The sequence below is a fragment of the Prionailurus viverrinus genome, chromosome E3 (assembly GCF_022837055.1).
Source record: "Prionailurus viverrinus isolate Anna chromosome E3, UM_Priviv_1.0, whole genome shotgun sequence".
Lineage (NCBI taxonomy): Eukaryota > Metazoa > Chordata > Mammalia > Carnivora > Felidae > Prionailurus > Prionailurus viverrinus.
This window is the reverse complement of record NC_062576.1, coordinates 5,925,755-5,951,528: the sequence shown is the minus strand read 5'-3', so window position 1 is coordinate 5,951,528 and position 25,774 is coordinate 5,925,755. Positions and strand designations below refer to the sequence as shown.

The window sequence follows — 25,774 nt, the reverse complement described above, 5'->3', positions numbered from 1 at the left end:
GCATTTTTTAGCCTTGAAAATCCTATAATCAGTGACACCATAAGGAATAACTAGTTTTCAGTTTCATTCATTATTGATAATACACCTGATTTCATTTTTGTTAGTATCAAAATGGTTGTATTTTAGCCTTAATCTACTAATCAATGAAAAAACGAAGATGAATAATTAATGTTAACTTACTAATAGCTTGTAGAAAACTTTTAATCTTTTGATGCTGTTTTTTTACATTGACATGTAAAGAAAACAATTGCTTGTAATCTGTATATGGATGCAAAATTGATAAATTATTCCTGGGTGATATATAATTGATAAGCTTGAATAAGTTAATGTCCTTTTTTTTTTTTTTTTTTTGAGAGAGAGAGAGGGCACAAGTGAGCAAGGGCAGAGAGAGAGAGAGAGAGAGAGAGAGAGAGAGAGAGAGAGACACTCCCAAGAGGGGCAGAGAGGTGAGGAGGGGAGAGAAGCAGGGCTCGAGCTCACAAACTGTGCAATCATGACCTGAGTCGAAGTCAGATGCTTGACCAACTGAGCCACCCAGGTTCCCTAATGTCATCCTTTTAGCTAAAATAAGAGTAGTACATTAAAATACACCTCAGGGAATATTTTTCCTTCATTGCAAATCCTGTGCTTTGAGTTGACAGTGCTTGTGTACAGCAGGTGGACTAAATTAGTGTAATTGCTGATCAAAAATGAAGTAGGAAATAAACATTTAATTTGCTTCCCGAATCAGTTTATCAGTCCTAATGACAGAACCGGCACCTAATTCCCAAATCTTCCCCTACATTTACATAATATTTGGTTTAATTTTCAGAGAAGATGTCTCTACTAGGTATTACCTTAGGTGATGAAAGAATTGGTTTCTGATATTGAGCGTGCATTTGTTCTCTGCTTCACTGAAAAGACTTGAGTTTAAATATCCAGGATGTTTTCTAATGATAATTCCCATGGAGATTTAAGTCTCTATGCAAAGATAACTAATATTTTCCTTTTAAAGCATTTTTATGTATAAGTTAAGAATTAATTCATATATGGAGTTTATTGGTTTTCATTTATTCTTCCTTCACACTTTTTGTCATTCCCTTTCTTAAAAAAGAAAAAAATTTATTGTTCCTTTCTCTAGCTACCTTCTTACTTCTTTTATTGCCAAACATCCAAAATAAGTGGTTTATACCAACTTCCTCCTTTCTGTATTATCTTTCCCTTCCATTCCCACTTTTTACCAGAAATCAGGAGCTAGAAGGGAGTCTAGCATTGGGTGTTTAGTGTGCATCTTGCTCTTGGAACCTTTCCCTTGTTAGCACACTTAATCCTCGCAGCCGGGATTGCCAAGTGTCCAGAATCGAACCCACACAGTCTGGTATTATAGCTTTTTGTCTGGCAGAATGAAAATTTTGTAAACAAAAATGTCCCTTCGTTTTTGGTTTTTGTTTTTTTTTCTTTTCTTTCTTTTTTTTTTTTTAATTTTTTTTTTTTAACGTTTATTTATTTTTGAGACAGAGACAGAGCATGAACGGGGGAGGGTCAGAGAGAGAGGGAGACACAGAATCTGAAACAGGCTCCAGGCTCTGAGCAGTCAGCACAGAGCCCCACGCGGGGCTCGAACTCACGAACCGTGAGATCGTGACTTGAGCCGAAGTCGGACGCTTAACCGACTGAGCCACCCAGGCGCCCCTTCTTTCTTTTTTTAATATGTTGTTTGTGGCTCAGGATTCTCTGAGACCAAATCTCAGGGTTACTAAACCTTGGTGATAGGAAACAAAAGATGCCAGGAATTTGCTCCTGGAGGCTCTGCGGATGGAAACTGGTCTGTGTGGGTGCCAGCCCTGGCTGAGAGAGCTTGTTCTTCCGGAGCTTAGGATCCTACATATGGATGCTGGGTGCTCACACTCCAGATGCAGCCAGCGTCTGTACTGCCACAATAGAAGCCTCTCCATCTAGATCCAGTTGCTGAGTAGATTAAGAGAGAGAGAAGGCAAGTTAGGGATCAGGCATTCAGGTTTAACAGAAAGCATTCTTCCTGTAGGAATTTCTGTGATACCTATGTGTATAGGAATAAAATAAAATACTACAGATACCACCATATGATGGGTCAAACTTTTGCCAGATTTTCCTTTCTCTGCCCTACTATACTACTTTATGTTCTTTCTCACTGCAATTACCCTCTAATTCATTTGTTCAGTACACTTACTTATTGACTAGACTTTTAAGGACTGTTATGTGCTGGGCAGGCACTGGTATCACACAGGTAACTGAGAATCAGAATGCAAGTTCTTGTCCATGAGTAACTTCTAGAAGCATTCAGACACTGCATGTGTTTTCCTCGGAAGAGGGCAGTGCTTCCTAATCACTGCTGGTTCCAGACGGCTGTTGTTTTGTGTTATTTTGTTTTTAATAAATTTGTTTTTTTAAAGAAGTTTTAGGTTTACAGAAAATTGAGCAGATCTTACCCAGACTTCCCACGTACTCCTCTCTCTCCCACTCAGTGATGAACCAGTATAGATACATTGCTATCAACTAAAGTCTATAATTTACATTAAGGTTCACTTTTTTTTTATGTTTGTTTTTGAGAGAGAGAGAGAGAGAGAGAGAGAGAGAGAGACAACACATGAGTGGGGGAGGGGCGGAGATAGAGGGAGACACAGAATCCAAAGCAGGCTCCAGGCTCCAAGCTGTCAGCACAGAGCCGAACACTGGGCTCAAACTCATGAACCGCGAGCTCATGACCTGAGCCGAAGTCAGACACTCAACTGACTCAGCCATCCAGGTGCCACAAGGTTCACTTTTTGTGTTAACATGAGTTTTGACAAATGTTTAATGACATACGTCTACCATTACAGTATCCACTCCCCCACCCTCCTTGGCAACCACTGATCTTTTTATTGTCTCCATAGTTTTGCCCTTTCCAGAATGTCATTTAGTTGGAATTTTGTAGTATGTAGCCTTTTGAGACTGGCTTCTTTCACTAAGCAATATGCATTTAAGCTTGCTCTCCATGTCTCTTCGTGGCTTAATAGTTTCTTTCTTTTTTATCCCTGAGTAATATACTCAGTTGTGTACATGTACCACAACAGTCTATCCATTCATCTTGGTTGCTTCCAAGTCTTGGCAGTATGAAAAGGCTGCTATTAACATTCATGTACAGGTTTTTCTGTGGACAAAAGATTTTAAGTCATTTGGGTGAACACCTAGGAGCACAATTACTGGATTGAATAGTACGACTGTTTACCTTTGTAAGAAACTGCCAAACTATACCATTTTTGCACATTCTCGACATTTGGCGTTGTCAGTTTTCTGGATTTTAGTCATTCTGATAGCTGTGGAGTGGTTTTTTTTTTAATTTGGGTTTTTGTTTTTGTTTTTAGAAAAAGAGTGGGGGGAGGGGCAGAGACAGACTCTTAAGCACTAATCCCAGTCACTTCTAGCTTTTGATTTAAAGTGATAGGTGTGGGGCACTTTGGTGGCTCAGTTAAGCATCCAACTCTTGGTTTTGGCTCAGGTCATGATCCCAGAGTCATGGGATCGAGCCCTGCATCGTGCTCCACGCTCATCCTGCCTTTAAGATTCTCCCTGCCTCCAGCCCTCTCTCCCCCCACCCCGCCCCTCCCCTTCGCTCACACACTCTTTCAAATAAAAAAATAAAGTGAGAGGTGTAATAATCTTTTTTTCACTTGAACACTTAAAGGCCATTATAGGGTTATTAATTAACCTAATTTAAATATTGTATCTCAGGGAATAGGGAGGCCAGAGGAGAGGAAGTGAGGGAGGGGAGCTGTTGGTCAGTGAAGCAGCAAGAACATAACATTTATTAAGTCTGCCATCTTAAATGAGTGAGATTAAAAGCACCCCAAAACTATTCTAATAGTAGTATCAAAGATCATTGATCACAGATCATAGTAACAAATTCAGCAATGAGAAAGTTTGAAATATTGTGAGAATTGCCAAAATGTGACAGAGTGACAAAGTGAGCAAATGCTATTGGGAGATGGTGCCAATAGACATACTTGATGTGGGGTTGTTACAAACCTTCCAGTTTATAAAAAATGCAATATCTGCGAAGCACAATAAAGCAAGTTATTCCTATAATTTGTGTCTTCTCTCTTTTTCCCTAGTTTAGCCTAGCTAGAGGTTTATCAGCATTTTAAAGAGCTAGCTTTTGGTTTCATTGGCTTTTCTTTATTATAGTTATCCTATTCTCATTTATGCTTTAATTTTTATTAGTTCTTTTCTTCCACTTGCCTTAGTTTAAATTGTTCTTCTTTCTCTGGCTTCTTAAGTTGGAAGCTTCGAGTATTGACTTTATATCTTCTTTTCTAATACATGCATTGAGTGCTATAAATTTCCCTTGAAGTACTGCTTTTGCTTGCATTGCACAAATTTTGATATGTTGTGTTTTCATTTTGTTCAAATATTTAAAAAGTTCTCTTGTTTTCTTCTTTGACTCCTGTGTTATTGAGAAGTATGTTGTTTCATTTCCGAGTATTTTGGGATTTTTTTCAGCTAGATTTCTGTTACTGGTTTCTAGTTTAATCCCACCGTGGTCTGAGGGCATTTTTTGTATGACTTCCATTCTTTTAAATTTGTTGAGGTATGTTTTATGGTGCAGAATGTGGTCTGTCCCGGTGAATGTTTTGTGTGAGCTTAAAAAGAATGTGTATTCTGCTGTTGCCAGGTGAAGTTTACTCTGTCATTTAGTTTCAGTTGATTGATGATGCTGTTCACTTCAATCATCCTGCTATCAGTTACTGAGAGTATTGAAGTCCACAGTGATTATTATAGTGGATTCATCTGTTTCTCCTTGCAGCTCTGTCAGTTCTTCCCCATGTATTTCAGCTTTCTCTTAGTGGGCACGTGTACATGAAGAAGTCTACTCTGTCAGTCTCTCTTTTAATTGGTACATTTAAACCACTTATATTTAAAATGGTTAGTGATGTCATTAGATTAACATCACTGTACTTGTTTTGTATTCTTTGCACTTGTTCATTATCTTAAAACAATCTTCCCCATTTCCTGCACTTTCTGGTTTTAATTGAACATTTTATATTCTATTTTATCTCCTCTCAGCATACTGATTATACTTAAACCTTTTTTTTTTTTTTTTTTTTTTTTTGTAGTGGTTGTCCTAAGGTTGGGTAGTATACAGGCAATCTAGGTCCACTTTCAAACACCACTGTATCACTTCCCAGGCAGCACAGGGTCTTTATGCAGAGTGTTACCAGTTCCTCCCTCCTAACCTCTGTAGCACTGCTGTTATTCATCTGACTTATCCATAAGTCATACCCACTCCATATGTTGTTGCTATTACTTCAAATAAAGTTATCTAGTGTATCAATTAAGAATAAGAAATACAAGGTTTAATTACTTTCATTCATTCCTTCTTTAATGCTCTTCATTTCTGTCAACCTTAAAAGTAAAATAGCCAACTAGTTGACCAGCAAAATGAGTTTATTTGGGAATTGCAATAGGGGGTGCGCAGACTATGACAAACCATAGGCAAGTCCAGAAAACACAGGAGAGGGCTTGCTTTTACAGAGGAAAGGACAAAGTGGGAGGGGCTATTTGGAATGAAAGCTCATTGGAGGAGGGCGAGAGTTCAGGTTTATGGTGACTTCTCATTGGCTGAATTGTTGCTGGGCCGGAGAAAATCTTCTTTCCTCCTCCTGCGGGTAGTAGGCTTCTTCCTGTTGGGAAATTCAGACATGCTGCCTTTTCCCTGCTGAGGTCTGCAAATGGCACAAGTGGTTATAGGCAAGAACTACCCCCTGGGGGCTTTCTGACTCCATTTGAAATGAGGTTTCCTTTACTCATTTTCATTTCTTTATGTAGCACCAAGTTTCTGTCCTCTGTGATTTTCTCTGGGAAGAGCTTCGAACTTCAGTTTTCCTCTGATGTCCTTGCTTTGTCCCATCCCACTGTTGTCTTTCAGTTTCCTCCCAAAATCCTTCTAAATGAAGTCTCAGATGTCAACCCTGTTGATGGATGCTATAGTAGTGAAGTATTAGGGAGGGGGATAATTCTATAATTCTAGGTTTAAATCTCCATTTTTTTGTTTTGTGGGGTGTATTTGATTTTTAGTGGGTCAAAATACCTGGCATAAGGCTTTAGTAAAACAGTTTCTTTTGAGGCCTCACCTTCCATACACAGAACAAAGCAAGAACAGAACCATGCTGGGCTGATTTCAGAACGGTTATTTTCCCCCTCCACCTGCCTGTAAGCCCCATGGGCATTTTCTCCAGTCTTCAGGGTAGGAACCTGGTGGGGGCTCCTAGAGGTAATACTCATGAAAGTGCTAGACTCCTCCCCTAAGACTGAGCCCTCTGGAATTTTTTTTTAATTTTTTTTAACATTTATTCATTTTTGAGACAGAGAGAGACAGAGCATGAATGGGGGAGAGTGAGAGAGAGAGAGGGAGACACAGAATCCGAAACAGGCTCCAGGCTCTGAGCTGTCAGCACAGAGCCTGACGCGGGGCTTGAATTCACAGACCGCGAGATCATGACCTGAGCTGAAGTCGGGCACTTAACCGACTGAGCCACCCAGGCGCCCCTGGAATTTTTAACTCAAGCTGGTTCATGCTGAGCCTCCAGCAGCCATCAGTTACAGTTGAAGAGTTTCTAGCAGTACTGGCTCCAGCATTGGTTTCTGCTGCCAGTAAACCAGGATTCTCCACATTAGCCTGTCTCTGGTTTTCAGGGCAGATCTTTACCTGTGAACTTAATTCTCTACTGAATCTAAGAAGCACTGTTGTTTTTCAGTTTATTTAGCTTCTTGATGTGAGTAAGAGAGTGATGACTTCCAAGTTCTTCACAGAAACCAGAGCAGAAACCAGAAGTGCCCTTGGTGGTTGGTTTCTAACCAGCAGTGGTCAGATGTGTCTGTTCTCCAATGAATCATTCCTGGTACAGTATAAGTATAGAAGAATTGTCAACACTTAAAACTGAAGTGCTAAGTATTCTGTTTAGTAAAGGGAAAGGCTCTGAGGTGGAGGAAAGAGTACTGTGTGTATTCCTTTTTGATAATAGTGGTAAGGGAAACAAAGGCAAGAGAAATGTAGCTTAAATCTCCTCAGAGCTTGCAGCCCACTCATAAACACTTGAAACATGCAGACCATGACCTTCCTCAAGCAACTCATGGCTGCCTTACTTCCTTACTGTTTTTGTTTTATTAAAGACTAAAAGTAAGCTTATCTTAACAGCAGCTAGCCCCTCAAGGTCCTGAAATCCTTGCTTTCAAATTCTTTAGAGGCTACGCTATCCCTAACCCCCACTAACTTAGAAGTTATAATCAGTCACTCCTCGCAACCCTAGGGTGGCTCTTTCTGCCCACGGGTTCTGTCCCTGTGTTTTAATAAAATCATCTTTTTGCACCAAAGACATCTCAAGAATTCTTTCTTAGCCATTTTCTCAAGAATACCTTCAACAGGAGATGGACAGTTTTTCCTTTGGGGACCCTAAGAGGGGGGAAAGAAACATGAGAGGAGCACTGAGCTGAGTTTAGGAGAGGTGGGTGTCCATTTGTCTATTTTAGTAAATTTTAGGAATTATTCTGAAACATTTTAAGCATACTAAAGTATATTAAAGAATACACAGATGTGTACATGTAAGGAACAAGAAATATTTAAACAAATGTGGTAACTAGTTATAAGTTGACAACCTAGTATGTGGGCTTTATTTCCAGAAAACAAGTACTCAGAAAGAAAGCGTGTTGAAAAGCATGTGGGCCCATTCTGTTATTGTGTTTCATGCATTATTTAACTAATTTGCTACTCCTGTCTGGATGCACACCTTACCAGCCAGTGTTTCCTTTCAGAGCTCAGGAAAGCACTGTACTCTCCTAAGCCTGTGAAGTAGATATTCTGGTTACCACCATACAGCTGACAGTACTGAGGCTGCATGAGATGACCTGGAGAGAGGTTAAAGAACTTACCAGAGGCCTGTCTGGCACCATTGCATCTTTCTGCAGATGCTGTAACCTTTGCCTGATGTTTGTGCCCCTTGAGTTCACTGTGGGTGATTACAATGCAGAGCACCCCACTTTCTGAAAATGCTCCCAGTCTTTTAGCTTTCACAGTACCCCACTCTTTTCCAGCCTCCTCAGCCAGCCTTTCATCTTCAGGAGCTCTTCTTAGACATCTTGTGTTCTGTCGCTGAGAGACCAGCAGTAGCTGCTGGCCTTTCATTATGGAAGAATGATGTCTTTTGGGAAACCTATTCTAGGTCTATATATAAAAGTTCATTTGTTCTGTGTCTAAAGGGACTCCACTCCTCTCCAGGAGGGAAAGAATGTTTGGGTTTGTAGCTACAACTTCTGTTTGGCTCAGAGAACTTTCTCCTTCAGATCTTTGGCCATTTCTACTATTTTCTAAGATTGAGATTGCCAGAGACTTACTATGATATAAGCAGAGCATTGGTAGGTATTCTTTCTCATGTCAACACACTTCTTTATCAACCAGCACTGGATTGATGACCAGAGCAGGTAGATCTTTTTAAAAAACTTTTTAGAAGATTTTTCTGTTTTTAAGTAATCTCTACACCCAGCATGGGGCTCGAACTCATTACACCAAGATCAAGAGTCACATGCTCCACCAACTGAAGCAGCCAGGCGTACCCAGACTATGCAGATCTCTTATTCCTCATCGACATTTGTTCTCTAGATTCAGCATCTATTAATTTTGCCTGAACGAGTGTTTACTGTACTTGTTGCATTTTACTTTTAACAGAAGCCCTCCTTTCTCTCCTCTTTCTTTTTTTATTTATCTATTTATTGCTGTGGGCTCATGGGTTCCAAGGTTTTTTCAATTATTTATATATATCCTCTTACTGTCCTTAATTACTTTGGTGCTCAAACCGTCCTATATTGGGCCAATAGGAGCTCCTTCAGGCTGATTCTAATTCATTCACTCATTCATTCATTCTTTCTTGTATACTTCCTTATTTTCTTGCATAAAAGTACGTTTGAGGCTCATCTTGTCCCTTCTCAATTGTGGAATCAACAGGTATTTTTTTCTGAGGAATGCTCCTTGCTTTTAGTGGGGATGATACTAGAAGCTAAGATTTGAATACTAGGTGTGCTTATTGCTCTTTTGAAGTGTCATCTTGATCCTTTCAGCAAACAGATCTAGGAAATATATACATGTATACAGTGTGTACTGTGTACATACATACATACAAAACCAGACCTGTGTATATGCATACATATATGCATATATACACATGGACATATAAAAATAAGCATATGCACTTACATTACATATTTTGGAAATATGTGCAAATATAGGCTCCCAATAACATCATCATATTTGTACATTTTCTCAATTCTGTGATACACCTAAAATAGTTCTGGAATTATTGGGGCACCTGGGTGGCTCAGTCATTTGAGTGTGCAGCTTCAGCCCAGGTCATGATCATGTGGTTTGTGAGTTCAAGCCCCACATCAGGCTTACTGCGGTCAGCCTGTCAGCACAGAGCCTGCTTTGGATCCTCTGTCCCCCTCTCTCTGCCCCTCTGCTGCTTGCACTGTCCCCAAAATAAATAAATATTTAAAAAAATAAATAAAACAGTTCTGGAATTATTAAACATTTTTATCAGTTTAAACTAGTAGAACACTGTATGTTATTATACTTGAATTAAAAAAATAAATTTGGGGGTACCTGGGTGGCTCACCTGGTGAGCGTCTGACTCTTGATTTCAGATCAGGTCATGATCCCAGGATCGTGGGATCAAGCCCCATGTCAGGCTCCATTCCCTCTTTCCTCCCCTGCCCCTCTCCCCTGCTTACGTTCTCTGTCTAAAATAAAAAAATTAAATTAAAAAAACAAATTTATTTTAAAAATAAATTTTTTATAAAGTGAGTCTTGAAGAGATATCTGCACACCCATGTTTATGCAGCATTACTCACAATAGCCAAGAGGTAGAAAGAACCAAAGTGACTGTCAACATTTTTTCCTCATGATGAATAGATAAATAAAATGAGGAATATCCATACAGTGGAACATTATTCAGCCTTAAAAAGAAAGGAAATTCTGGGACACTTGAGTGGCTCAGTTGGTTAACCATCTGACTTCAGCTTGGGTCATGATCTCATGGTTAATGGGTTGGAGCCCCTGCTTTGGGCTCTGTTTGGACAGCTTGGAGCCTGGAGCCTGCTTCGGATTCTGTGTCTCCCTCGCTCTCTGCCCCTCCCCCATTCATGCTCTGTCTCTCAAAATAAACAAACATTAAAAAAGAGAGAGAGAGGAAATTCTGACATATCCTATAGCATAGATGAACCTTGAGGACATTGTACTAAGTAAACCAGTCACAAAAGGAAAAAAATTTTGTATTGATTTATAATATATTATAAGTTTATTTATAATAGTGAAGTTATACATAAACTGAAGTATTATAATTATACATTTTGGAATACCAAAAGAAAATGATCCTACTAAAATGATTTCAGAGTTTGTAAGTTTGTCATTCACCCTACCAATTTTTTTTCCTGTCCTGAACATTGTGATAAAATGTTATAGAGACTCAGGGCACCTGAGTGGCTCATTCGGTTAAGCGTCCTACTCTTGATCTCAGCTTAGGTCACAATCTCATGGTTCGTGGGTTTGAGCCTCGTTTGAGCCTGCACTGACAGCACAGAGCCTGCTTGCAATTCTCTCTCCCTCTGTCTCTGCCCTTACCCCACTAGTGAGCTTGCTTTCTGTCTCTCAAAATAAATAACTAAACTTAAAAAATGTTGTAGAGACTCTATTTTGTTATCTTCCTCTTAAGATTATGAAGTTTTATTCCAGTAGACAGTTACATTACTAGTAGATCACCTTGATTCGTGGAGGCTTACTGGTAGATTTTTTTCTGGTGGATCTATTTTGGTTTTGCCCTTGTCCTGTGACAGTGTTTATTCCTAAAGTATGTCCCTTCTTGATGTCACTGGGCAGCCTGTGGTATTTATGAACCCTTTCTCACTTGGTGGGACTTGAATTCCCAACTTTGTATTCCCCCCGACAACTCAATGTGTGTCCTACTGAGAATCTCTGCCAAACTCTACATCCTTCTAACTGCTGGTTTTTCTTAGAGTCTCACCCTGTGCATGTGCAGTTTAGGTGTTAGCCAAGGATTTGAGAGGAATCTATCTACAGATTTCGGGTCTTCCTGCTCCATTGTGTGTTTATCCATTCTATAATTTATCCATTCCAGTGTTGATAGATGTTTGAGTTGTTTCTGGCCTTGGATATGTGAATAAAGCTGCTATGGACATTCTTGTGCTTCTGTTGGTAAACAAATGCACTCATTTCTCTTGGGAATATATCTAGGAGTAGAATTGCTGGATCACAGACTAAGCAGATTTGTTTATCACATACTGTCGGTTTTGCCTTTTCCAGAATGTTTTATAAATAGAATCATACAGTATATAGCTTTTTTAGTCTGGCTTCTTTCATTTAATATATTTCTGAAATATATCTGTGTTGTTATGTTTATCAGTAGTTAATTTATTTTTATTGGATTATATTCCGCTAAATTCTTGAAATGAGTGTTTAGTGTTTTTCACACTCCTCTAACATATGCATTTGAAGGCTATAAATTTCCTCTAACCACAATTTTTAGTTGCATCTTACATGTTCTTATATCCTATATTTATCATTTTATTTCAAAATAATTTTAATTTCCATTGTGGTTTCTTCTTTGATCAGTAGGTTATTTAGAAGTCTGTTTCTTCATTTCCAGTATAGGGACATTTTCTGGTTACCTTTCTTTTAATGGTTTCTGGTTTAATTTTGATGTGGTTAAAGGGCATACTCATTGTGATTTCAGCCCTTTGAAATAGAGTGAGGTTTTCTTTTGATCTCTTTTTAATATACTCTTTGCTTTAAAAATGAAGTTATCAGATATAGTCTTCTATATATGTTCACTAGATCACCTGTATTTATCATCTTATGCGGGTTATCTACATTTGTACTGCTGTATTTGCCTACTCATTCTACCCATTTACCAAGAGAAGCATATTGAAGTCTCCTACAATTATTATTGATTTATCTATTTCTTCTTATAATTCAGTTTTAGTTTAAATATGTTGAGACCATGTTAATAGCTGCCTATGAATAAAAAAATTTTCCATCTTCCATATGAACCTTTTCCCATTATGAAATCATTGTTTTATGTCTAATTCTAATAATGCTTCTCACCCTCTTTGACCACTTACTACATCTTGTTTGGTTTTAATGTACCTACATCAGCTTTCTTTTGTTTAGTGTTTGCTATATATCTTATTCCATCCTTTTACTCTCTGTATCCCTATATCTAAAGTGTATCTCTTTTAAGGAAAATATAATTGGGTGTTTTGTTTTGTTTTGTTTAATCCTAAGTCTTTGTCTTCTAATTGGATTATATAGTCTATTTACATTAAGTGTAATTACTTTCTGCTGTCTGTCCTATGTTCATTTCTTCTCTTGTCCTCTTTTTGGCTGATTGTTTTTTCCCCTCTTGTTTGCTTGGCCATTATACGCACTTTATTCTTTTAGTGGCTACCCTAGTGGCGTCTCTTCTTAACAAAGTCAGATGCTGCCTGGCAGTTTACTTTTCTCTCAGACTATGAAAGGACTTTGGAACACTATATACTTCTAACGTACGATTTCTGTTTGTCCAATTTGTTTTCATAGGATGGACTAAGTCGTGATCAGTGGTAGAATAATTACGGTCTCCATGAAGACATTAATTAGAACTGTGGTACTATAGTTGGCCAGGTCAGAAGCCAGATTTCTGGAGGAGTGTTGGATGAAATGCTTACCCTGTCACTTACTTGGCTTTATCCCTACATGCACGTTGTTTACTGGTACAGTATTGACACTCACCAGAAAAGAGCACCTCCAGTTGCATCCAGGGACTGTGGGTGGGCAGCCCTGAGGGCTATTCTTAGATGCTGGTAAAGCTTTCAAGTTGAGTCACGTGTTCATGGTTACTAATCTGCCTCTGTACTAATTCCGTGCTGGTGACTCTAATCTGTGGGATACATACTTGTGTATTTAACATAGCCATCTGCGTGTAGTTTGCTTTTACTTCCATTATATTTTCTCATCACGTTTGATATTTTAAAAATTGTCAGAAAAAGTATATCCTTTTTCCAGTGACGTTTTTGGTCAGGTTTACCATAATTCATGGAGTGTAACTTTAGGTCCACAGTAGGTTGGCTTCTACTGTCTCATTTTATTGTTTGATTCCACTTGAAGTAACAGGGAGGAAATCGTGTGTGACTCACTCCATCATTGCTCTGTGCTTTCTGGAAATACTGTGTTCTGATTATCCATGATCAATTATAAATGAAAAAGTCTGTGTGCCTACACGTTGAGCACCTGTTCTGTGCTACTCATGTCTGTTAATAGTCTCCATCTGGTTTCTCTAAATTTATACTGTGAATTGATGAAGAATTATCTAGTTGTCAGGGTGCCTGGTGGCTCAGTGAGTTGAGCTTCTGTTGATTTCCTCTCAGGTCATTACCTCACAGTTCATGAGATCAAGCCCCACATCAGGCTCTGCACTGATAGCACAGAGCCTGCTTGGGATTCTCTCCTTCTCTCTCTGCCCCTCCCCCGACTCACACTGTCTTTTGCTCTCAAACTTTAAAAAAATGGATTATCTAGTTGAAAATATATTAACAGTCCAACAACTAATCTGTATTTCAAATGAAAACTTGTATGTGTTCATACAAGTAATACTCTTTAATTTTAGTTATTTAACTTTTTAAATCCGAATCATTCAGTTTAAATTCGTATCTTTGTATAGTATTGTCCAAATTATTAGACATGTTTATTCAAAGTTCCTAAAACTGATAGTGGACATCAACTTTTAGTTATGTCAAATTCATGATTTTGAAATATGTATATATGTGAATCCTTTAGTAATGCTATTTAAGAATATAATTTACTCAGACTGAGTCATATTACTGTACTTGGGTGTTTCTTCCCAGAATGTGTACTCAGAACCTAAAAGGGAAAAAGGAAATGGTTGATCAGTACATATGGTCTGTGATTTCTGGGAGCAGCACATTGGTTCCTGTTTGGGTGTGTGTTTAGTTCTGCTCCATTAGAATCTGGGCTCTGCTCCACCCTCCTTTTCAAAACAATTTTTTTCTTCTCAAATGTAATTTATGAAAAATTAGGTTACAGGGCTAAGAGTAAATAAACGTGTGCAATGCAACGTTTCAGACATAAAGGAACACTTGCTATATTTAAGAATAAACTTCTGTAGATTGAACATAAAGACTTTTCATTTTCTGTTTCAAGATACACTTTTGGCAGCTCCCATAATCACAGTAAAGATGTTTTCTAATCCTTCTTTGACCGAGGACTCCGTGGCTGCTGCTATAAAGTCAGCATTTAAATTCCACGAACTGTAAGGGACAGGAATAACCAGGATAAGGTCGGGCATTCTGCTCCTGGCCACAGAATGAATGGGCTGTTTCAGTGAGCCTTTCCACCCAGCTGCCTACAGGGAGAAAACCACGAGGTGGGAGGGGCCTCGAGACCAAGCCCCAGGTTCAGCAGTGCTGGCTTTCACAAGAGTGCCGCACTAGCACAAGCTTTTGTTTTGGCAACATGCTTCTCAGAGATCCACATTATATACGGTTGTAGAGATAAAGTTCATGACCATATGAAAAAAAAATTGTGAGTGCTTTGATTCTAGCTTGAATCACACTGAGTGATTTAAGCACAATTATTTTTAGACTTTTTAAAAAAAGTAGATCTGACTTGCCAAGAATAGAGTGCTTAATTTTCAAATAATTGAAGTAGGGTTTTTTTTTTGTTACTGTTTTTCATCTGTAGCCAAGAGTTATTTATGATTTTAAAATGGATGTGAAAGTAACTCAGACTATTTCAGTGTCTGAAATCACTAAATGATAAAATGACATTTAATATAATTATATTCTTGGGCATGTGAAGGCTTCCTTTGTGGTAACTCTGAATTATTTCATGTTGAGCTTTAGGAGAACGTAATTATGGGAGAAATGAAGTCAATGTCATTAAGGATGGAGAGTTGGTATCTTGATAACTTGGTGTGGTGGGGATGCAGCTGGCTGTGTGTCTGCCCCCTCCCTTTGGTTCATCCAGCAGGCTGTTCTGTTAGAGGTTCCTAGAATCACAGCTGCGTAGGGGCTTACGAGTTACCTATCTGTAACTTTGTAAGGTTCTGTCCTTACAGGAAATTCTCTGTCCCCACCACCTGCCATGGTTATCTTAAGCAGCATTGTCCACAGTGGCCTTCATGCTGAGGAGGTGGTTTATCTGGGATACCATGGGTGGGGGCCAGGGGAATGACATGTTACATCTGGTTTTGAGGGATCTCTGGCACCTGTGAGGAAGAAGATCCAGAAGAGAACAAGCTGGGAGTAAAGAGAAATGATGGGCAGGGGGACACTCCTAGTCCAACTGGTGGGTTTGAATGTGTTGCTGGGTGGCAGATTACGGTGACTCTTCCCCACTTGGCCTGGGACAGATGATTGAGTGCACATAGATTTTACATGTTATTTCCACATATCTTCTCTCCACGGCAGGGAAGGGCCAGCACATTTGTTGCCCAAGGAAGCAAGATGAGTAAGGGGCATGATTTCACCCTAGAGGTTGGCCCAAGTGATGACACCACATGCACAAGGGACTGCATCTTTGTCATTGAGTGTGACACATGGGTGAATTGTCGACCCCTTGTGACTGGCTAGCTGGCAGCCAAGAGCTGGGGCTAGAGAATATGGGGTGAACTCACTTTTAGACATGTTGACCATGACGTACCTCCTGGGACATCCAGGTGGACAAACATGTTCAGGAAGGGATTGAATTTCTTTTTCTTTTTTTTTTCTTAAATTTTTTTAATGATTATTTATTTAGAGAATAAATAAATAAATGTGCATGAAAGCGTGCACAATTGGGGGAGGGGCAGAGATAGAGAATCCCAAGCAGGTTCCATGCTGTCAGTGCAAAGCTGGATGCTGGGCTCAATCTCATGAACCATGAGATCATGACCTGAGCCAGTATCAAGAATCAGATGCTCCACTGAATGAGCCACCCAGGTGCCCCCAGAAAAGGGTTGAATTGGGGGAAACCTAGACTGTTTGAGAGTCAGATGTCTTAAACTGTTTCGACAACAGGGCACTGTAGTGTCATTTGTGTAAAGGTGACAGCTGAAGTCATAGTCTAGTTGGTATTCTTTCTCTTTTCCCATATCCACCACAGTCTTAATTTAAATTCTCCTTCATCTACAGCCTTTCAGTTCACCCAAGGAATTCCTTTCTATCTATATCCACTGAACTGTAGGGGACCTACCCAGCACATTTTGTTTTTATTTAATATGGTCTGGTGGTTATTCCAGATGATTCCATATCTGCCAGGTCTTAGGTATCAGACCCATTTGGTTCCTATAGATAAATGAGCAGGGAGAGAGAGGCTCTTGTTCACCTTTATCACAGTTGAAGAAATTCAACCGCTTCCTGAACACGTATGTCCCAGTAGGTACCTCACGGTCAACATGTCTATCACACTGCCTCAAACTGCCAGAGATGTGCTTTGCAAATCAAATGATCATCCTGCTGCCTTTGGAGTAAGGCTCCTTAGTCCTGGAACATTCTCTTCTGTCCTGTGACTGTACTTGTGTCAGAGACTTGGTGTAGTCCCGGGAGATACGAGGCAGAGCACTGTCCCTGCTGCATTTTCCCATGGCGTTAATATTTTCCGAAAGGACACAAGAATGAGAGAAAAAATAACCTTTATCTTTTATGCCTGACAGATAATCAGATTACTCTGGGGATTAGATAAAAATAAGTCATTTGTTCCTATAGGTAGTTACTATAATGACCATGATAATCTTTTGTAAGTGAATTTAAAAATTAAATCAGATAAATAAGATTCCGCTTAGGGAGGGAATAAATATAGAAAGCATGATGTGAATTTGAAGACAAAAGTTGGCATTCTTTGGGTGAACAATGTTGTGGAGTGAGTTTGCGAGGGGCTGTGTCCCTCTGGAACCCCCCCTGCCATGGGTGTGAAGTCAGTGTTTCTGACAGGCCACAGGGCCTGATGCTTCCAGGCATTGAGGGCAGTGATAGACTGTACTTCATTCCATTACTTTACTTACTTTAATATCTTTACAAAATCCACCCAGTGACTCTCCCCCCTCCCCCCAACATCTGGTTTTATTCACAGGCCAAGTTCTCATAGAAATTTCAAGTACCCACAAGAAACTCAATGAGAGTCTTGATGAAAACGTATGTAAACTTTTGATACTTATAAAATATATTTATTTTACATTAAAAATTTGTTTTGCTTAAAGACTCAAAGCTGATGTGAATTTTTCATTTTCTTTTGTTAAAAGTTCAAAAAATTCCATAAAGAGATTATACATGAGCTGGAGAAGAAGACAGAACTTGATGTAAAATACATGAATGTGAGTACACGGTTTTGCTCCACCCCCGTGGGTGGAGGTAGGTGTGGGGCACGGGGGCCTGGCTTTCCCAGGAGGCTACGCTTGCCTGGTCTCTAAGCCCTAGGAGAACTTTCTCTCACTGTCTATCCAGCAGCAGCAAATACGGATAGAGATTAGTATTGAGTATATACACAGATGCATGAAATAGACAAGGTGCCTTCCAGGGCTCCATTTGCATTAACACCTGGGATCTTTATTAAAAAGCATAGAGGAAAATATTGCAAGGAATCCTGCTTCTAGAAAGCATTGTTTTCAAAGTACACACACATGGGGATGGCATCTGCATCTGTATTGGTGCAGCTGTTGCTTTCACAAACCAGCACTTGAGGACGTGAGACTTGCTTGGTGTTCTCCCAGTCATCACAGACTGCTCCTGCATGGTGTCCCTTGCCTGTCACCCGGTACTGATGATTCCAGTTTTCTCCGTCTGCCTGACCCTCCACACACAGGGCTCTTTCCACCTCCCTTACCTGCTGTAGAGTAGCTACTTTCTTTGCCACCCAAAGCCCCTTTCTCACCAAGACCCCATGTGGCAGTAAGCAGTGTAGGTTACCTGAAATCGCCCTGCTGCCCCTGTGTGCACTCTGGAGGGACCTCCAAAAGCTGCTGAGGTAGATGTAATGGCAAGCATTTTCCATACATTATCTGATGTTTATCCCTATAGAAACTCTTTATGTAGATACTCTTCTTATCCTCACTGTACAGATTAAAGGGAGAACATGGGTTTTAGAGAAATTAAATAATTGCTGAGATCACACAGGAAATGAAGGATGATGCCAGAATTCTGACCTAGTTCTATTAGGCTCCCCAAACACTTCACTACACAGCACCCAAAATAATTGGTGTGATTGCAATTGTTAATTTTGTTTCTTAAAACTGTAAGTCATAAAACAGTCAGGAACATTAAATTGTTTTTTATTCCCCAAAGTACTTACCACTCAGTGTTCTAAAACATTGGAGAAAACAAGAAAGAAGAGACATTGTTATCCTATAGGAGTTGCCCTTGTGGTCAGTGGCCCCTTCTGTGAACGGGGAACTTGAGGACAAAGTCACACGTTGAAGTGGAAGGGAGGCAACGGGTGTGCAGGGCCACGTCCAGTGGAAATATTGGCAGCAGTAACTGCCCAACAGTTTGTATGGTGCTACACTAAAACAAGCACAACATTTCACTTACAGGCAACTCTTAAAAGATACCAAACAGAACACAGGAATAAATTAGATTCTTTGGAGAAATCTCAAGCAGAGTTGAAGAAGATCAGAAGGAAAAGTCAAGGAGGACGAAATGCGCTCAAATATGAACACAAAGAAATTGAGGTGAACTTTTCAGCACTTTTTTCTTTATTTTGTTGTTGATGATTTGTGCAGTTTACAGGGAAGCTTACTTACCTCACTCAGCGTATACTTTCATCTGCTCGCTGCTCTGCTGCTGTTGAAGCTTATGAGCATTTTTGAGTTGGTATGAGCTTAAGGCCACAGTTTTCCAGAGTCGAGGATAATTAGTAGCCTCCTAAGAACATGGGCATTTTTTCCCGATTCAGGGTGGTTAGCATTACTATCCCCATTTTACAGATGAAGAAAATGAGGCTTAGGCTAAGTCACATGGTTGATACTTAGAACTGTGGTTTGAATTTGAAGTTTCTGGTTCTAAAGCCGTTGATTTTCCAACAGAACACAATCCTGTCCCTGAAACATAAAGTAATATTTTGTGTAAATTGCCCAGCACAGAGTGGAAGGCCTTTGGCAACGTTCTTCTGCACATGAGTCAGGGATCTTAATGAGAATGATAATACCTGCTCAGATCAGGCTACAACTTTGTTATTTTATCTAATGTTTATCTGCGTTTAGCATTTATTCCATTATCAAAATAAACCAAGTGTAAAGATGGTGGAAGATAAACGTCTGGCTGTGCAGCTCTGATTCCTCATGTCATACTTGTATAATTATTATTTATTTTCCTAGTATGTAGAAACCGTTACTTCTCGCCAGAGCGACATCCAGAAATTTATTGCAGATGGGTGCAAAGAAGCTCTGCTTGAAGAGAAAAGGCGCTTCTGCTTTCTGGTTGACAAACACTGTAGCTTTGCAAATCACTTACATTATTATCATTTACAGGTGGGTTCAGATGGCAAGTTGTGTTGCATTATTAATAATTTCATATTCAAATGCCCTAGAAATTACTTACCTTCCATATGTGCCTCAGTGTAAAGTGATGGACCTATTTTGCCAATGAGAAGACTCCAAAGAAATAGTTTTGGCCAACTTGAATATGTAAACTTTCAGAAACGTGGATGAAATGGTCAAATGTTGCTTATAATATTTAAGTAATATATCCATATTTAAAATATTTCATAAAATGCTTAATAATTGAGAAACAGCACTTTTTCTTTTCTCACCTATGAGTCTGCTTTTCTCAGACTCTCTCTGATGCATCCTCAGCATCAGTGTCCTCACCAGAGCTGTGGGATGGGTCCCAGTGGGCCCCAAGTCCAGCCCACCTGGGTGGTTTGAGATATTCACCTTGGGAGTCCATGTACAGAAGTGTCCCTGGAAGTTCTGTCCCAGCATCGAGACAGTTGTTGTGGTTACTTTTTTATCCTCCTCAAGGTGTTTCCTCGTGATCTCATCAACTGAATGACTGGCTTTACGGCCCTGCTTCCAGCACACATAGTTTTGAGGTTATGCCCCCAGAAAGCATTACAAAATATGTGTTATTTCCCTTTCCCGTCTTTTTAAATTATAAATTTTATTGGGCCTGTGTAAGCATACAAAACTAGCATTGAGTGAAGTCAAATATTCATTGTTATTTGTAATGTAATTTAGAGATTGCTCCATGGTAGAAGCTTTGTAAGCACTTGCATATAAGGCAATGTCCTCTTTTTCGGGGGAAACAACTTGGCCCTATCTGTATGCATCAGGCAAATGTTACATATTTTATAAAGTGTTTGCAACTTTAAGGACTACTCATCTACCAAATCTAAATTCCTAAGATCTAACATTGTTACAAGAAAGAATTGCAGTATTAGATGATCACTTTTGTCAACAGTGCATCTGTACTAGTTTTGGCAGAGTCATTTTCCATGGTGAGGGTGCCCTGCTGGGCCAGGGTCAATAGGCCAAGTGACTGTGAAGCTCTCTTCCTACAGCAAAGCCTTGCCACTGAAGGGATACTCACTGTGACACAAGGCAACCTGGCCTGTTTCCAGAGAGCTCTAGTTGGTGGCAGACTCTTTCTTACGGTTAACTTTGGATCCCAGCTATGCTTTGTAGCATAAACTAAGTCTACTTCTTTTCTCTATTGGAAGTCACATCACCTTTCTGAAAACCGCTCTTGTGCCTTCCCTTTTCCTGGCTTCGGTGTCCCAGTCCTTTCAGGGGCTCCTTGGATAAAGCAGACCCAAGCAGTTGGTGTGTCAGGGTTACAGTCTGAGGGCGTAGAAGGGTTGGGGTGAGGGCTTTGCCCTCTCTCAGGAGTAAGAGGAAGAAAGCACTGATTGGCATTTCTGAGGCCACTGGGGAAACAGTAGGGCTTAATAAGATTGCTCAAGCCTCCCTTTTGGTGTTTGAGCTTGTTCTTCATCATTTACAATTCTTGTAGTAGTCTTAAACTCTGCATTCACGCTGTGGGAATGGAGAAGCTCCTGTAGAAAAGGAGCCTAATCTTTCTCAGCCAGTAACCCAGGGCAGATGCTCAGAGATGGTTAAATGTTCACTGGATTTAACACAATGTCTCAGACTTGTGGTAGTAAGTCAGTAAAACATTATCACTGATAGTTGATGTAACTTTTCTCAGCTCTTTGAGCAATACATGTTTGTGTTTAGTTGTGTTTCTTTTGGATTTATAGTCTGCAGAATTACTCAATTCCAAACTGCCTAGGTGGCAGGAGACCTGTGGGGATGCTACCAAAGTACCTGAGAAAATCATGAATATGATAGAAGAAATTAAGACCCCAGTCTCTACCCCAGTGTCCGGAACACCTCAGCCTTCACCAATGATTGAGAGAAGCAACATGGTAGGAACTGGTTTTCTCCCCAAGATTTCACATTTACTAATACGATTTGGGCCAAATTTGCACGGAGGACCAAGGCTTTTGTTAGTGGGAATCACAGGTCTTCCTTTATTCTAGGGCCTGCCTTTTCTCACTTGTATCCCCTTGCCTTCAGATTTGACACTGGCTGTGCAATGGTTAGCAGTGTGTAGTGCTGTGGATACCACTGTTATCTTTGTTTTGGAAATGTTATTGTTACTGTTTTTAATTGTAATGATTCAAAATGTGTATGTTTATTCGTAGTGAAGGAAGTGTAGGTGTCTTAGAGAATAATTAGCAAAACTCTGGTGCCATTCATCACCACATAATCTGGTACTGGAAAAAAAAAAATATGGCCACCCCAGTATTCAAGGTAATGCAGTCAAGCATTGTAGTTTGCTGTTCTTTGAACCCGGGTTTTAGTACTTTGTGCAGACGTGTGGAGATTTGTTTCCAGTGGGTAGTTTGGATACATGAGTCCACCCTAACCTCTGAAATGATAGCAGAGATGCTAAAGACCAGTCAGCAACCTACAGAATAGATCCATAACTGCGTGGGGAGTAAGAGAAGCTGCTGTCAGTGGGCCAACAACCCTGAAGGAGTCTAAAAGAAAGGCAAGATCAGTGTGTGGAGAATCAAAAGAGAAGGAAACCTTAGCCCTGAGCATGTGCAGGGCAAGACTGCAGCAGAGGGCGGAGCAGTAAGCTCAGAGTCAATGGTTTGCAAGAAGCGGTGGAGAACCCGGGACATTACATTCCTGTATGATTCGCATCCTCTAAGTTGGTCGGTTTCTTCCCCGCTGTCTCACTTGCGCTGAATGTCCCACTTGCGCTGAATGAACAGTAGGCAACAGGGACTTTGGTCTACTGGCCAAAGCACCATGTTTTCACTGCAGAGGTCATACATGCTCCTGGAAGTATCTTCCCTGTCCTCTACCCCACTGTAGGTAGCCTGTGATAAGGAGAACAGGCAAAATCCATACTACCATAAAGAGTGAAAAGAATAGAGAATGCTGTAAGATACCAAGATGGACAGATAACCAGGAATCACTGAGCAAGTAAGGAAAACCAATGCCATAAAAAGATACACCAAAAGAAACAAAAACCAGAATGGCCAATATTGGAGGCAACAGAGGAAATAGTGGAGGAGAAATCTTAAGAAAGAGATGAAAAGATATTACATCCCCAGGGAAAAATCAACTAGAGATTTTGGAAAGTAAAAATTGGATTATTATTTATAATTGAAATGTCTGGGATTTGCTTCAGCATAATCCAGGCATGGGGGAAGATGGGTGTGGCGTATATGAAACAATAGTGGCCATGAATTTGTAACTGTTGAAGCTGGGTGTTGGGTACATAAAGATTTATTGTGCTCTTCTTCCTACTTTTGTACTTCCTTGAAATTCTTCTAAAATAGGTTTTTAAATTTCTCCCTCCCCTTCCTCCCTCCACAAAAAAAACAAACAAGAAAACGCCACACCAGTAGACGGGCTTGTTAGCAGAATGGAACTGCTTAGAAAATTAAGCCAAAGAGCTCTCCCAAAATGCCAAACAAAAACAGAGGATGTAAACTTAATGTTAGACAGGTTGGAGATACCCAGTTGCCTTCTTAGAATCACCAGATGTCTAATGGGGATCTCAAATTCAGCTTGTCCAAAACCACACGATTGATTTTCTCACTCTAAACATGCTTCTCCAGTCTTTTCCATCCAGGAAATGGCAGCTCCATCCTTTCAGTAGCTCAGGCACAAATGTGGACTCCGCCCTCCCTCCCTCTCCCCCTCCCCCTCCCCCTCCCCAGTCACAGCCAACCCACAGGCATGCCCTGTTGTTTCCACCTTCCAGGTATATTCAAGGCCAGCCACTTCTCCCCCTCTCTGCCCTGACTATGGTCCCTGCAGAAGTTACTGCAGTGGACCCTGCCTGCTTTAACACTGAGTGAGTGAGCCTGGACAAGAGGAAAAAACCAAACCTCACGTGGTCAAGTTACAGAAAGAGACAAAGAGAAAATTCTAAGAATTTCCGAGAGGGGGGAAAATAAATTACTCACAAAGAAAAGAGAACACTAATGGTACCAGATTTCTTGTTACCAAAACAAGATGTTAGAAATTAAAGGAGCAATGCACTCAAAATTCTTTGGAAAAATTATTTCAAGTGTAGAATTCTGTAGCCAAGAAGACAAATCCTATAGACCTAGAGAGGACCCTAAAATCCATAGAGACAGAAAGTAGATTAGTGGTTGCCAGGGGATGTGGGAAATGGGGAGTAATTGCCTTAAAAAAAAAGACAAAATGAAGAAAAGAATGTGATAATCTTGAAATAATTCAGAATAGGGCATTACCACCCAACTAAGAGAATTTGGGGAAGAAAGTAGAATTTAAAACATGTTCCAACAGCCCTGGAAATCTCTGTAAGTCCATTGCTGTGTTACACTAATATTAAACTAATAAGGAATTTTTCACAGGTTGGGAAAGATTATGACACCCTTTCTAAATATTCACCAAAGGTGCCCCCAGCTCCTTCAGCCAGAGCGTATACCAGTCCTTTGATTGATATGTTTAATAACCCAACGGCAGTTGCACAGAATTCAGAAAGGATAAAGAATTCAACAGGTAAGATATTTATTTTGATTTCTTTTTAAATACCTTTTTTTTTTTAATTTTTTTTTTTTACATTTATTCATTTTTGAGAGACAGAGCATGAGTGGGGAAGGGGCAGAGAGAGAGGGAGACACAGGATCTGAAGCAGGCTCTAGGCTCTGAGCTGTCTGCACAGAGCCTGACGCGCGACTCGAACTCACAAACCGTGAGATCATAACCTGAGCCGAAGTCGGACGCTCAACTGACTGAGCCACCCAGGTGCCCCTTTTTAAATAACTTTTTAAATTTTTTTTAATATTTTGGATAAATGTTACCATGAAGTAGAATTCAGCATTGCCTTATTGGAACTTACACTTCAAAATAAATAAAGGTACAGGTTTATTATAAAACCATAAGACATTTTATAAGTGACACTTTAACACATACTAATTCCATGTACTGATTCATGTTTATATAGAGTAATTGTGCTATTGAAAGGTGTTACATTTTAGGGGCACCTGGGTGGCTCAGTCGGTTGGGTATCTGACTCATGTTCGGCTCATGTCTTGATCTCGCAGTTTGTGGGTTTGAGCTCCACATCAGGCTCTGTGCTGACAGCTCAGAGCCTGGAGCCTGCTTCGGATTCTGTGTCTCCCTCTCTCACCCTGTCCCTCCCCCGCTCGTGCTCTGCCTCTCTCTCTCTCTCTCTCTCTCTCAAAAATTAACATTAAAAAAAAATGTTTTTTTAAAGAAAGGTATTACATTTTAAAATATAACGTACAGAGCCTCCACACTGAGTGCCATATTAAGTGGCAATTGTAATAAAATTTCTTTTTTCAATAAAACAAGTTATTAAAGTTCCCATGACAAAATTATGGTTATTAATCTTACCAGTAGGCTTGGTTTGAATTATAATCAGCATTTTTCATCATCTCTAACAGAACTTCATGCTTTCTGAACACTTAAGTTCTCACTGCTTAAATTTCTGTTGATGCTGTTTCAATAAATCAGGACCAGTTACTGTTTGCAGACATTTCAGGCAGCTTTGGTTAGGCTCTGCTCTGTGCAGAGTTTTTGACACCAGAGGCCCCTCTCTCTGTGATAGGTGTCTCACAGGCTCACTCATGAAAGTCATGGCCTTCAAGCCATGGGCTAGAGAGAGCCACAGACTGCAGCGTTTGCAGCCCTGTCCTGGGTGAAACGGGAGAGGAGATTTTCAGAATGGCTATTTTGTTTCTTTGGAGTGGGAAGTATCAGCCCACGCTCCAAGGGAGACAGAAATGTACAAAGTCCGGGCTGTGGGGTCAGGCCACCCGCATCTGGTGCCCAGCTAGGCCACGTGCTAGCTGTGATCCCATTGAGTCACTGTGGATGATAACTAGTCCTTCCCTCGGAAGCTGCGAAGCATCAAAAGCGTGGATGGCACTGATTAGGGAGGGTTCAGTAAGTGAACACGGCGAGAACAGCTGCATTTCCAGTCTCCTCTTGTTCCTTGCAGCCCAGAGCATGGGCAGTGGGGTTTGAGTAGATTCCCGCCCTGCCTTGGGATTCATGTTGGGAGAGGAGGGCGAGGAAGGCATCAGACCCTCTGGTGATGCATCAGCTGGCCTCTGATTACCTCAGAGCACGGGTGAGGCTTGGCCTCTGTGTGTCCTCTCTGCGTGGGGAAGAGCGTTTAGCCTCAAGGGTCGTCTTTGGTGAGGGGCCTCAGGCCGCGGTTCTGCTTC

General features: G+C 40.3%; 1 protein-coding gene across 4 annotated transcripts in view; it reads left to right on the top strand.

The window, feature by feature from the left end:
• Positions 1-25,774, top strand: part of BAIAP2L1 (BAR/IMD domain containing adaptor protein 2 like 1) — a 93,820-nt gene that overhangs the window by 51,022 nt on the left and 17,024 nt on the right. For 3 of the 4 annotated variants that reach the window (XM_047839514.1, XM_047839518.1, XM_047839516.1), the window contains 6 exons: positions 17,165-17,226; positions 17,334-17,405; positions 18,621-18,758; positions 19,404-19,556; positions 21,287-21,454; positions 23,933-24,080. In XM_047839514.1, coding sequence (XP_047695470.1) covers positions 17,165-17,226; positions 17,334-17,405; positions 18,621-18,758; positions 19,404-19,556; positions 21,287-21,454; positions 23,933-24,080 — 741 coding nt within the window. The remainder of the gene's footprint in view (positions 1-17,164; positions 17,227-17,333; positions 17,406-18,620; positions 18,759-19,403; positions 19,557-21,286; positions 21,455-23,932; positions 24,081-25,774) is intronic. The other variant, XM_047839517.1, reaches the window with a different exon arrangement.